The sequence below is a fragment of the Nanorana parkeri genome, unplaced genomic scaffold (genome assembly GCF_000935625.1).
Source record: "Nanorana parkeri isolate BGI_ZX_2015 unplaced genomic scaffold, ASM93562v1 scaffold2209, whole genome shotgun sequence".
NCBI lineage: Eukaryota > Metazoa > Chordata > Amphibia > Anura > Dicroglossidae > Nanorana > Nanorana parkeri.
Window position 1 is genome coordinate 46,889 of NW_017308477.1, and position 11,064 is coordinate 57,952.

Genomic DNA, 11,064 nt, shown 5'->3' on the forward strand with positions numbered 1-11,064 from the left:
CGAGGATCAGGTTCGCCAAGCAGTGACCTTGTTAGCACCTAAGCAGAAGGTGTTTGTGATAGATATGAAGAGGGACTCAGAAAACTCTCATACCTATGCACTGTTAGAATGGAATAAGGGAATTCCTGATTGTTTCCAGGGAGACAACGCTCTACTTACTCCTGAAACCAGAGTACAGATACTCCCACTAAAGGTGTCAGCCAGCCCTTCAGAAGGGTCCAGTGAGACCATGCCTTATGTAATGGAAGTGAATGACTCCTCTGTGTTGGTCTCAAATAGCTTACCAGCCTCTTTCTTCATGGACATAAGGAAACTGGCTGAAAACTCTGCAAGAAATACAACACAGTTCCCTCATTATGGATATCGTAAACTACGGTTCTATTCAGGGAAGGTTCCCGTCCCGTCAGGGGAAGAAGACTTTGAGACTTGGGTGGAGCAAGCTTCTCAGGCACTGGAGGAGTGGGATGTTCCTGAAGTGCAAAAGAAACAGAATAGTTGAAAGCCTGAGGGGACCAGCTGCAGAGATCTGCAACTTAAGGTTAGGCAAGCAGGACTGCACTGTCGCAGATTACATGGATGCCTTACGTGCTGCCTTTGAAAGGGTGGAGAAACTCTCCGATTTAATATACAAGCTGGAGCACACTCACCAGTAGAGAGGAGAGAAGCTATCAGATTATGTGGCTCGAGTAGACAAGGTGCTACGACAAGTCGTGCAGAAGAAAGGAGTAGATCCTCTGGCAGTTGACAAGACTCGATTAGATCAAATCCTGCAGGATGCTCGACCTAATCATCCCGTTGTCCTCAAGATCCTTCTGAAAGGTCCTAATTATATCCCCACCTATCCAGGACTATTGAGGGGGGATAGAAATATCCGGTTATTCAGCGGCTCCTTCGGGGGTGAGCGCTACAACTATATATATTATATAGACATATATTCATTCACACCTATAGTTTAGGTTTGTTTAGGGATTCCTGCTGCAAGAATCCCTAATTGCACCTAAAATATAGGTGTGAATGAGTGCTTAATGCAGCGGAGGGCAGGAATTGAATCTAGGCTATGGGAACCCATGAGATTTGAATTTTATAAGGAACGATTACAGAAATTAAGCAACTGGCATTGAAAATTTCCATCATAGTTGACTAACAACCTTTATACATTTAGCCCTTCTCTTTCATTTTAAGTGCCAAGTTTTATAAATCAAAAATAGAAAAAAAAGTGTTATTCAACGTGTGCACATTTTTAGTGATGCATGTGTGTAGTACATACTAGTTTCTAGGAGTTTTCCAACTTTTATTTGTTGTTGGTCTTCCAAAGTGTCTCTCCTTTGCCTACTTTCTGCAAGAACCTGTCATTGTTTGTTGGGTGACAGTCTTCAGATACTGAATTATCCACCAACCATTTCTCTTCCCCTTCTGTCTCTATATTGTAACTTGCCTGTTGCTGAAACTGTGGCCAACATGGGATTTTTAGCTCTAGCCAGGTTAGAAGTATAATAAGTTTAGCAATTGTTTACAATATTTCTATTGTGATGGAGTGTGTTTAGAAGTATAATAAACCTTCCATGATATGTGTTCATGCCGTTTGCAAGCGTGGTTATACACTGAAGGCTGCAGTTTACGCCCCTATGCCATCATCCGGGTCTAGGCCGTGACACCTACTTTTCCATTGTTCCATATTTTTGTTTTACCCGTTATGTTTTCCCTTCTTGTCCATGATTGATGTATATTTTGAGCAATAATGACATGTATTTAGTACATATTTTGACACCTTTGGAAAAACCGTTGTATACGGAAAAATACCTTTTTAAATAAAGAATTTACACAAAAAAAAAAAAAAAAAAAAGACACCCTGCTACTGATTATTGAGGCTGGTAGTACAATGTCTAATCTATGTGTATACACTGGTGTGACTCCACTTGGGCTTTATCAAGTAAGCACAGTTGAGTAAAAGAAAGCACCTATAACAAACAGAAGACTAAAAAAAAATATGACTTGGCTTGACACTTTATTCAAACATGGCAATAGGTGGAAGGTCCGTTTGGTGAAACCTCCCACGGTGCATTATAAAGACTATAAAAAAAAAACAATTTTTAGAAGTGAATAATTAATAAAGCGCTAGTTCATACTTAAAGCAGTTTTGTAATATATAATGTTCAAAAGCTAACCTCAAAAATATATACATATATTATATATAAAGATAATGTAACAAATAAACAGGGTTTGACAAAAGCAAGACAGGAGTGCATCATGCAAGTGCAATTGCACACACAGGTAATCAATTGGTTTCATGTTACCAGCACATAAGACTTTTTTTTTGTTTATTTTTTTTTGACAGTTTTTAATACAAAACTAAAAAGGTTACAAAAGGACATCTGAAAAGTTTGACATTTAAATGTGTTATTTAAAAAAAAAAAAAAAAGTATGCAAAAAAAGAAAAAGTTTGCAAATTTATCAGAGCACACCGACAGAACTGACAGTCGGTTCTTAAATATGGCAAACCATTTACATGACAAATTGAACCCTTTATTTAATGAGTCAACTAAAAATATACATAAAATAAACGTCACCAGCTGTATTAACACTTTCGGAGAAGAAGTGGAGAAGACTAGCATGAAGTTCCAAAAAAAGGTTTTCATATTCCTTACAGACAGCAGTTTGTCCTACTTTCCTACTCTTTACATGTCAATCCAAAAAGGAAGCAAAATGCCTGCTGAATGAAACAAGGTAACGTGTTCATGTATAAATCAGAAAGTCATTGTTTTCCCTTAGTGTGATGCAGTGTGTTTACAGTGGATCTCAACTCTGGGTTCAGTAGCTTTGCACATTGGAAAATGATTTAATCCGCCCAGTTCTTGAGGAGTTGTCGACCTTCCTGTTAAAGTTCAAGTCTTAGAAGTCTAAATGGGCAAATGGGCTTTCAAAATTTCATGTTGCAAAATTCATGCCTGGCCAAAACCTATAGCTTTTCAGATGGGACCAGGGGGGCTGCTTGCTTAGCAAGATGACAAATTACAAAATAAACTGGTTGAGGAGTACCTAAGGAATAGAACAAAAACAAAAAGACAAAAAAAAAAAATCAGATAAAGATAAGAGCAAAGAAAAAAAAAAAGTATTAAAAAAAAAAAAGGGGAAAAATACACACAAAAAGAAATAGTCACATTTACACATTGGCAATATTGTCTTTTCATACTGCCCAATTATTACTGCTATTCTTGGCATCAGCCTAACCACTGAACAAGTTTCACATACTGTACATGGCTAAACCAACACAAACTGTACTTTAGTACAGGTGCAGATATACTGCTGAACAGTGCATTCCAAAACAGAGCAGTACATTAATGGGTTTCAGAACAATTCTGGTGAATACCCCAAATCTTTATGGAATATGCTGCAAAGGGGTAGTTATAAATAAGGTCCAGTATTTTTAATAGTTCGGTTACTTGAAGGCATTTTTAAGATTTTAACTCCTGCAGTTACAATACATTAAAGTGACAAACTCAAGTTAAAATATTAAAAATGCCTTCAAGTACCTGAACTATTAAAAATACTGTAGTACTTAGCTGTAGATCCTCAAAACATTTCCAATTTTGTTCCATGGTCCCCGTGTGTGTTGTAAAGTAGCCAGCGCTCCAAGTTTGCTTCCATGATTAAAGGTTACCAAGACTATAACTACAATACAAATTAACCAACTAAACTTCAGATTGTTGTCCATCACAGGAGCTAGCATATAGTGGTGGACAGAAGGAAGGACAGTGTCAGCAACAATTGAGATGATTTGAGGATCTACAGCCGATACACAAGTTACATTTTTGCTAATAGTTAAAGGGTTATTAAACCCTCCGTTTGTTTTGCATATATCTGCTAGCAAGCAGTAGATATATGCAAAAACTTAAACAAAAAACAAAACAACCCCTTTCAAACAGGTTAAAACTTACCCGTGTCTTCACCGTGTGCTCCCGTACGAAATTCTGAAAAATCCCGGGCGGCCGCAAAGGATCTTGGCTCGGGCACTTGCGCAGTTCAGATTTTCGGCCGGGAAATGAGGAGAGACACAAGGTAAGTCTATGGACGTGTGCACCCGCATGCAGACACCGTAGGACAAGCGACTTTAAAAGGATACATTTTTTGCCCCTCTCACCAATGTTAATGTCAGCACTTACCTTAAATGATGTCTCTTAATCCGATCTTCTTTCCTGATGTTTTCATCTGTCCCTGCGGCAGCTCTCCGATCCAGCGCTGCCTCCTCCCTGCTTGCTGGCACTTCCGATCCAGCGGTGTCTGCATGCGGGTGCATGCGTCCATAGACTTACCTTGCGTCTCTGCTAGTCTCCTGGCCGAGAAACCGAACTGTGCATGCGCCCGCCCCAAGATGCTTTGCGGCCGTCCCGAACAGTTTCGTTTTCTGAGGCGGGAGCGCGCAGCGAAAATAAGGTAAGTATAAACCTCTGTTAAAGCGTTTTTTTTAAAAAACGGTTTGCCTACATCTACTGCTTGACAGCAGTAGATAGACGCAAAAAAAACAGGAGGGTTTAGAAACCCTTTAAGTGTCACTTTAAGGTAACTTGAGACAGATAAATGTACATACCTCCTCTACAAAATCAGAAAGGACTATATGCAAACCCATTCTTTAGGGTGGGTCATCAGTGCCCGGCCCTGGTCACTTACTGGAAGGAGACCCTCTTCTGGAGAGTACTAAGAGAAAGTGAAGGGAACACAACAGTAAAAATCAGTTGAGATGTCCTAGCCTAATCAAGCAAATAGGCTGTGATACCAGCAGACCAATCGTGTTCATCTAAGAGTAAGGCCTGCCTTTTCTCTGTGGTCAGTCATACAAGCATTGCCATTGCTGAACCCTCTTTCTGAAAACACTGGTTGCCTGGCTATCATTTAGACCTTCTTTGAATACTTTGCCACTGACCTAGAAATCTTTGCCAATATACTAGTTTCAGACCAGTAATTTAAAAAGGAGAACTATGAGGTGAGTGCTTTTCACTCACCTCATAGTTCTAAATTGAGCAACTCTATGCTCACTATATACCTGTTAGTACCAGGGTTAGGGGTCTTCAATTTTACCAATAAGGCATAAAGGCCAATGGTGACATTAAGAAGTTTCTAGTTCTGCAAGAGAAGAATCAAGAAACTTTGTGGAGCTATTTGTCTTGTTCAAATATTTTAAATTTGTAACCACCGCTTACCCAATCTTTTTAGTTTTTTCCTAAATTTTTAATTGAGGTACTCAAGGCTCAAAATTTCAAGTCCAGAGCTACTAGCCAGGCCTTAAGAGTTACTAGCCACCAGTTGCCCCATCTTACCCTGCCCCGGCCTTAACTCCACCCCTAAACACACCCTCTTAAATAATCTTATGATAATTCTTATCTTATGATAGTTGCTGCTTATAAACGGCAGATTAGGGATTCCTGCTGCAGGAAAACGCAAGTTCCTGACACAGGAATCTCTAAACACACCTGAAATATACTGTAGGTGTGAATGGGCTCTAATATACACAAACTAAAGGTGCCCATACACCCGACGATTATCGCACGATAATTGCGGGCGATTGTACGATAATGGGCAGGTGTATGGGCAGCGTACGACCACTTCTACTGTAAGGTCGTACAACTTTCGTCTTCCAAGCACGCTGGAAAACCTGCCGGAAATCGTACGAGTTGGTGGCGTGGTCGGAAGACGAATGCCGCATGGGCCGGTGTGCGCAAGTGCACACTGCCCGCTCACCACTGCAATCATCGGAAGCCCTCCCCTCAGCGGGGCGGGCTTGCAATGATCGCAAAACGATCTGCCTGTCCAAGATTGGCAGATCGTACGAGATTTTAATGACCTTACAACCATCGCATAACGAAAGTCATGCGATGGTTGTAAGGTGTATGGGCAGCTTAAAACACAATAATACACTTCTCAACGTTACATCCCCCCTCCCGCACAAATATAATAAAATTCCCCACACACAAAAAATCCCCCCCCCCCGCGTTATAAGCCCCCCCACACACACAAAATAATATACTCCCCTTATTAACCCCCCCACACACACAAAATATACTCCCCTTATTAACCCCCCAAGGCCTTGAGCAGGATTGATCCCTGGTTATCTGGGGGTTATTAGTAAGGTCAGCAGACCTCATTAATCACCCCCAGATAACCAGGGATCGATCCGCCTCACATACATCCTTTCTTTCGGCCGGAGCTCAGAACTGTCAGAGCTCCGGCCGAAGGAAGCCAGAGCCGAGAGGAGCTGCTCTGCGGTCTGCATCCGACACAGATGCAGAACGTGGAACTGCTCCCGTAAGTCAAGTGCACGGTCTGCGACCATGTGCCTGACATGTCAACTGGCTGCGGGCCACATAGTACCGGCTAGAAGGCCGGAGTTGGCCTGCGGACCGGTACTTGGAGACCCAAATTTCCACTTGCCCTCAATTTTTACTCGCCAAATACGAGCAGGCGAGTGGAAATTTTGAGCCCTGGAGGTACTAATATGTGCATTTGTTTTCATCTTAATTTTACTTCAAGATCAATTTAAAAAAAATCACCATTAAAACAGCCAATATTGTCATATTTACATCACCCCCTCCTGTTATGTGCAGCCTATACTATGTGTTAAGAACTTGTAATGTGACAGCAGTGCCCACAAAAGGCACACAGAAGGTAAAGGACTAGTTACCAGTATTCCCTGTATGCTCCAAGTAGCCAATAGTTTCAATGAACTTCCTATACATTGTTCCCCATTGTGTCTCATGACACAGCCCTCTTTGTTTCCTTATGTGTGAGCTTTCCTGTGAGTAGTGAAACGACCACTGCAGGTCCTTGGGTCCAGCTTTCTCTCCAGCAAGTCCTCAGTGAGAAGCACAGTGTTAAGATCACCAAATCCCATGAGGCTACAGATATAATGCTATGGACTAATATGAAGCTATGGACTACATAACAAAAAGTGCCTAGGCACAAGAAGTACACTGCCATTTTTCAATGGGAATGCAAGAAACAAATGACATTTAAGCTGGGCATACACCTGTAGATTATCTGAAGATTTTCTATGGGGAGATGGAAAAAGTGCAACAGATTCCTCCATCTAAGCTACACTGTGTGGATGGAGGAATCTCCCACTGAGCCAAGCTTCAGTATCTCGCTAGTTGGCCCCCGCCTGCTCAAACAATCCGATTGGATGCAGGCAGTGTTTAGGTATTTTGAGTGTCAGCCCCTTAGGCTTGGTCCAGTGAGAGATTCCTCCATCCACACAGTTTAGCGTAGCTAGAGGAATCTGTTGCACTTTTTCCATCTGACCATAGAAAATCTGCAGATAATCTATAGGTGTATGGCCAGCTTAACAAAGCGCATCTTCACTTCTGCGGTAATGTGCAATTCAATTAACATTGTAACACACCCATGTTAAATCCATGAAGTACATGGATGTGTAGGAGTCCGCGCTCATGACCAGTAAATAAGCTGTGAGGCTGCCTGGAGATATAAAATACTCTTGTGTGGTCACAACTAGCAAACAGGAGTTAGAGGTACGCCTGTTTTGCTAGAAGTTACCTCCCAGGGACACAAACTAACCACGCCAGCATGAATCTGCTTCCATGATTGCCGTGGTCAGTTTGAAACAAAAACCCAAGGGGAACTGGCAGGATCACCGGATATTTAGCAGCAACTTGCATAATAAAAACTTGGAGACTATATTTCATGAACAGGTTTATGACATATCATGCCACGCATCAACTACTACTTTTAAAAAGTTCATAAGAACATACTCCTATTGTGTTTTTATCATTTTGAACTGAATATGAAGTGTTAGCTAAATATAACTGCAGGAGAAGTGATGTAATTATGACAATATTGTCTTTCAAATGTATTTTTATCATTCTCTTGGTGATGGTAAATTTTAAAGAGGATATTGAGCAGTATGAGAACGATAACAAGTGTATATATCAGTAACTCATTTATTGTTCACATATTTGTTCGTTTTATTACAGTCTTTGCTAGGAGAGTAACTGTTGTCACTAGGACAGAAAGTTAGGGGAAATAGAAAATGTTACAGTTGTCAAAACAAGCGATGAGGGGAAATTTCCAATGGGGCACCAGATCTGGTGACCATAGACAACATTTGAATTACTTTTAGCAATTTTCTACCAATTACCGGTTGTGCTCCTGGAACAGAAAGTAAAAGGGTATAGATGGTAATATATCCAAGGAGTTTTAACCCTTCCCCACTCTATCCAAGGAGAAAAAAAAAGGTTTTATGCATTGGTTTCATATACTACACAAATCTTTTTGCTTCCTTTTGTCTGTGCTATATCAGAACCGTAATAAGGTCGCCTTCTGGGGAGACATATGACCATGAGGAAAAGGTGACCAAATCCCAAGCAGGTTTACCACCACAAACACAGACCTTGTGTGCAAAATGCATTTAGAACTGATAAGCTAACCAATAAGTCTTAACATACGGTAAAGGTAGACCATACCTGATAACCTTGGAAGAAGTTTAGGATCTCTTTTACACCAGAGTTATATGCCAAACCCTGCATGCGCACCATTGTGGCTCCATTGTGCGGAGGCATGCTGCTGGCACTTGCTGTGGCTGGGAAGAAGCCAAGATTACTTGGAGAACCTGGAGGGCTGTGTAAAAAGAGCAGACCAATTGATGTAAAATTATTACCACCTCTGCTTGCAGCAATGATGCCTATTTCTTGAGTTCAATTTTTATAAGGCAGTGTAAACAGCACCAGTAAAGTGTCAAGGGCAGATACCACCCATTTAACTCAATTAATACAGCATTCAGAGCAATGAAAGACAACTACTAAATTGCTCTAGAAAACCAAACATTACAAAGAACCTTTTGCCCTGCTAGTGAGATAGATACTGCAGTAAGTATCGGACTTGATATTTATAAGCTTTTGGTCATCAGTTTAATTAATGTTTCTGCAAAGCAGTTAAGATTAGCCTGATAAACACAAAGAAGCATAAAGCTCCTCCTGTTGCCAGAAATAGCCAGTATGAAATACGTATTCTTGTAGCTGCCAGGTGTGATTATACTGGCCCATAAATAAGCACAAAGACGACTAATAAAAAAAAATAAAAAAAGGCGTCCTATGGAGGAAGACTGGAGATACTGAACAGAGGCCTAATGGCCAATAGTCAGCCCAAATGTTTCTGCAGAAAAAAAAAAAAAAAGGTAGGACTCATTTGGGACCAAGTATATGATGAAAAAATCAGTAAGTCGCCATGCCTCCGGCTTTCTAAGAGGGAAAAGAGGGGCGCCTTTTAGTACACATTATGAATGCAAAGGACACACCCTGCCATACCCCCAGTTACACACCAATAATAAGCAAATAAAACATTGGGTAAAATCCAGCGCGCTTTTTTCATCACTACTTTTAGAGAAAAAATTTAGTGTAGTACAGAACACTGTATTTATTTTTTTTTAAAATAGGAATATAAAATTGTTGTAAATGTAATTTATTATTGATTCCAGAAGAGACTCCCTAGGAATGATGCAGCATCAACAGTATACAAACATGAGGCAATGCAATGAGGTCATCCATACTGGCTTTACATGGGAATTATAGATTTAGGTGTTGCTTTGTGAACAGTATGGCCCAGTTAAGGCTTGCTTGGATAACGCACAATCTAACATGCGCCAGTACAATGGTTCCCTTGTACAAAGGAACTCCTCTAGGAAACAGCACAAAAGTCTAAACACTTATGTAGCTCAGAGCACTTAAATATTTTCATGTCATAACCTGGACCAATGATTAAAAATAGATGGAACATTACTTGCTCCATTAGAAAAGCAGATATTATATTGTTCTAATTATTCAGCAGAATATTAATCCTTTAAAAGCTCTTGTTGCAATTTAGGTGTCACCAATAATAATAAATATTGCTTCAGCTATTAAAAATGCTTATACAGTTCAGGTAACAGGAAGCATTTATAGAGGCTTTAATCTTGTTTTCCCTGTAAATATTTTGGTGCTTTTAGAGAATTGCTCCCCCGGTACTTCACTGAGATTCTGTGGAGGTGTTGGTATCCACACTTGTCCTGCTTAAACTATAAACACCATGTGACCTCCACCTATTCATAATACCTGACCTACTATCACAGCTTTCGGTCAATCTGTGGACAGTTTATTACGAAGTGGTTTTGTCAACAGTTGTCCGTGTTACTCTTAAAGATATTACATGGATGTTCACCATCAATGGCAAAGCTATTTGACATGTCCATACGGGATGGTCAGCGAATGCCTACCATAGAAGGCAAAAAAAAAAGTATTTCCGTGTCTGTTGGGCCACACCTTACAATCTTAAAAACGTTTCAGCTATAAAAGTACAGCAATGTTTTTTGCATAGATTACATTCTTCATACTCTATAGAGGACTGCAGAATGCTAAGAAAGGAAGGCTGACCTTGCACACAACTATTTAACTCCAGGGCAACTGTTTGGCAGCTTGAAAGATTTCTGCTCATTACAGAAGCTTTAACGGCAAGAGATTTACTGCTGCTCGCTCTCACATTACCCACTTACTGCTGCCCCATTTCCTTGAATTTATGGTTGAATATATGGTTTCAAAGTGTACTGCCTTCCTTATATATACACTCCGGGTGTGTTAAGCTACTTGTGTACTTTCCTAGGTGTCTACAGCCCACATCCTCTACCAAAAACAGAATATAATGTGGTTATTAAATTTGGGAGTATCAGTTTAAAAAAAAAAAAAATACAAATACTTGGCTCTCTAGTTTTTGAGCTATGGCTAGCAAAGTATTTCTGCACAAGACAATTACAGGCATGTAGCTAGTCTAATCTCTTACAGAGTGATGCAGTCCCATCTGGAGACCCCTACATCACTGCGGTGTCCTGTAGCATATCTGGGGCCAGTGGATTGAACCACAGCCCACAGCAGGGGACCCAGCCATCTATACACCTGCAAATAATCCAATGCAAAAGATTCTTCACCATGCGTAGCTCTCGATAGATGCCACGCACAGGTAGAAGAAAGGCAAGTAGAACAAGTGTTCATTTGCAGGGACCTTTACTGTGCAACTAGTGTTGCTTTAGGTCAC

At 40.6% G+C, this 11,064-nt stretch overlaps 1 protein-coding gene across 1 annotated transcript in view; it reads right to left on the minus strand.

The window, feature by feature from the left end:
* Positions 1-2,309: 2,309 nt before the first annotated feature.
* The window catches only part of ESRP1 (epithelial splicing regulatory protein 1), a 65,551-nt gene continuing 56,796 nt past the window's right edge, over positions 2,310-11,064 (minus strand). The window contains 3 exon segments of the mRNA XM_018573024.1: positions 2,310-3,036; positions 4,586-4,692; positions 8,469-8,622. Coding sequence (XP_018428526.1) covers positions 4,609-4,692; positions 8,469-8,622 — 238 coding nt within the window. The 3' untranslated portion in view covers positions 2,310-3,036; positions 4,586-4,608.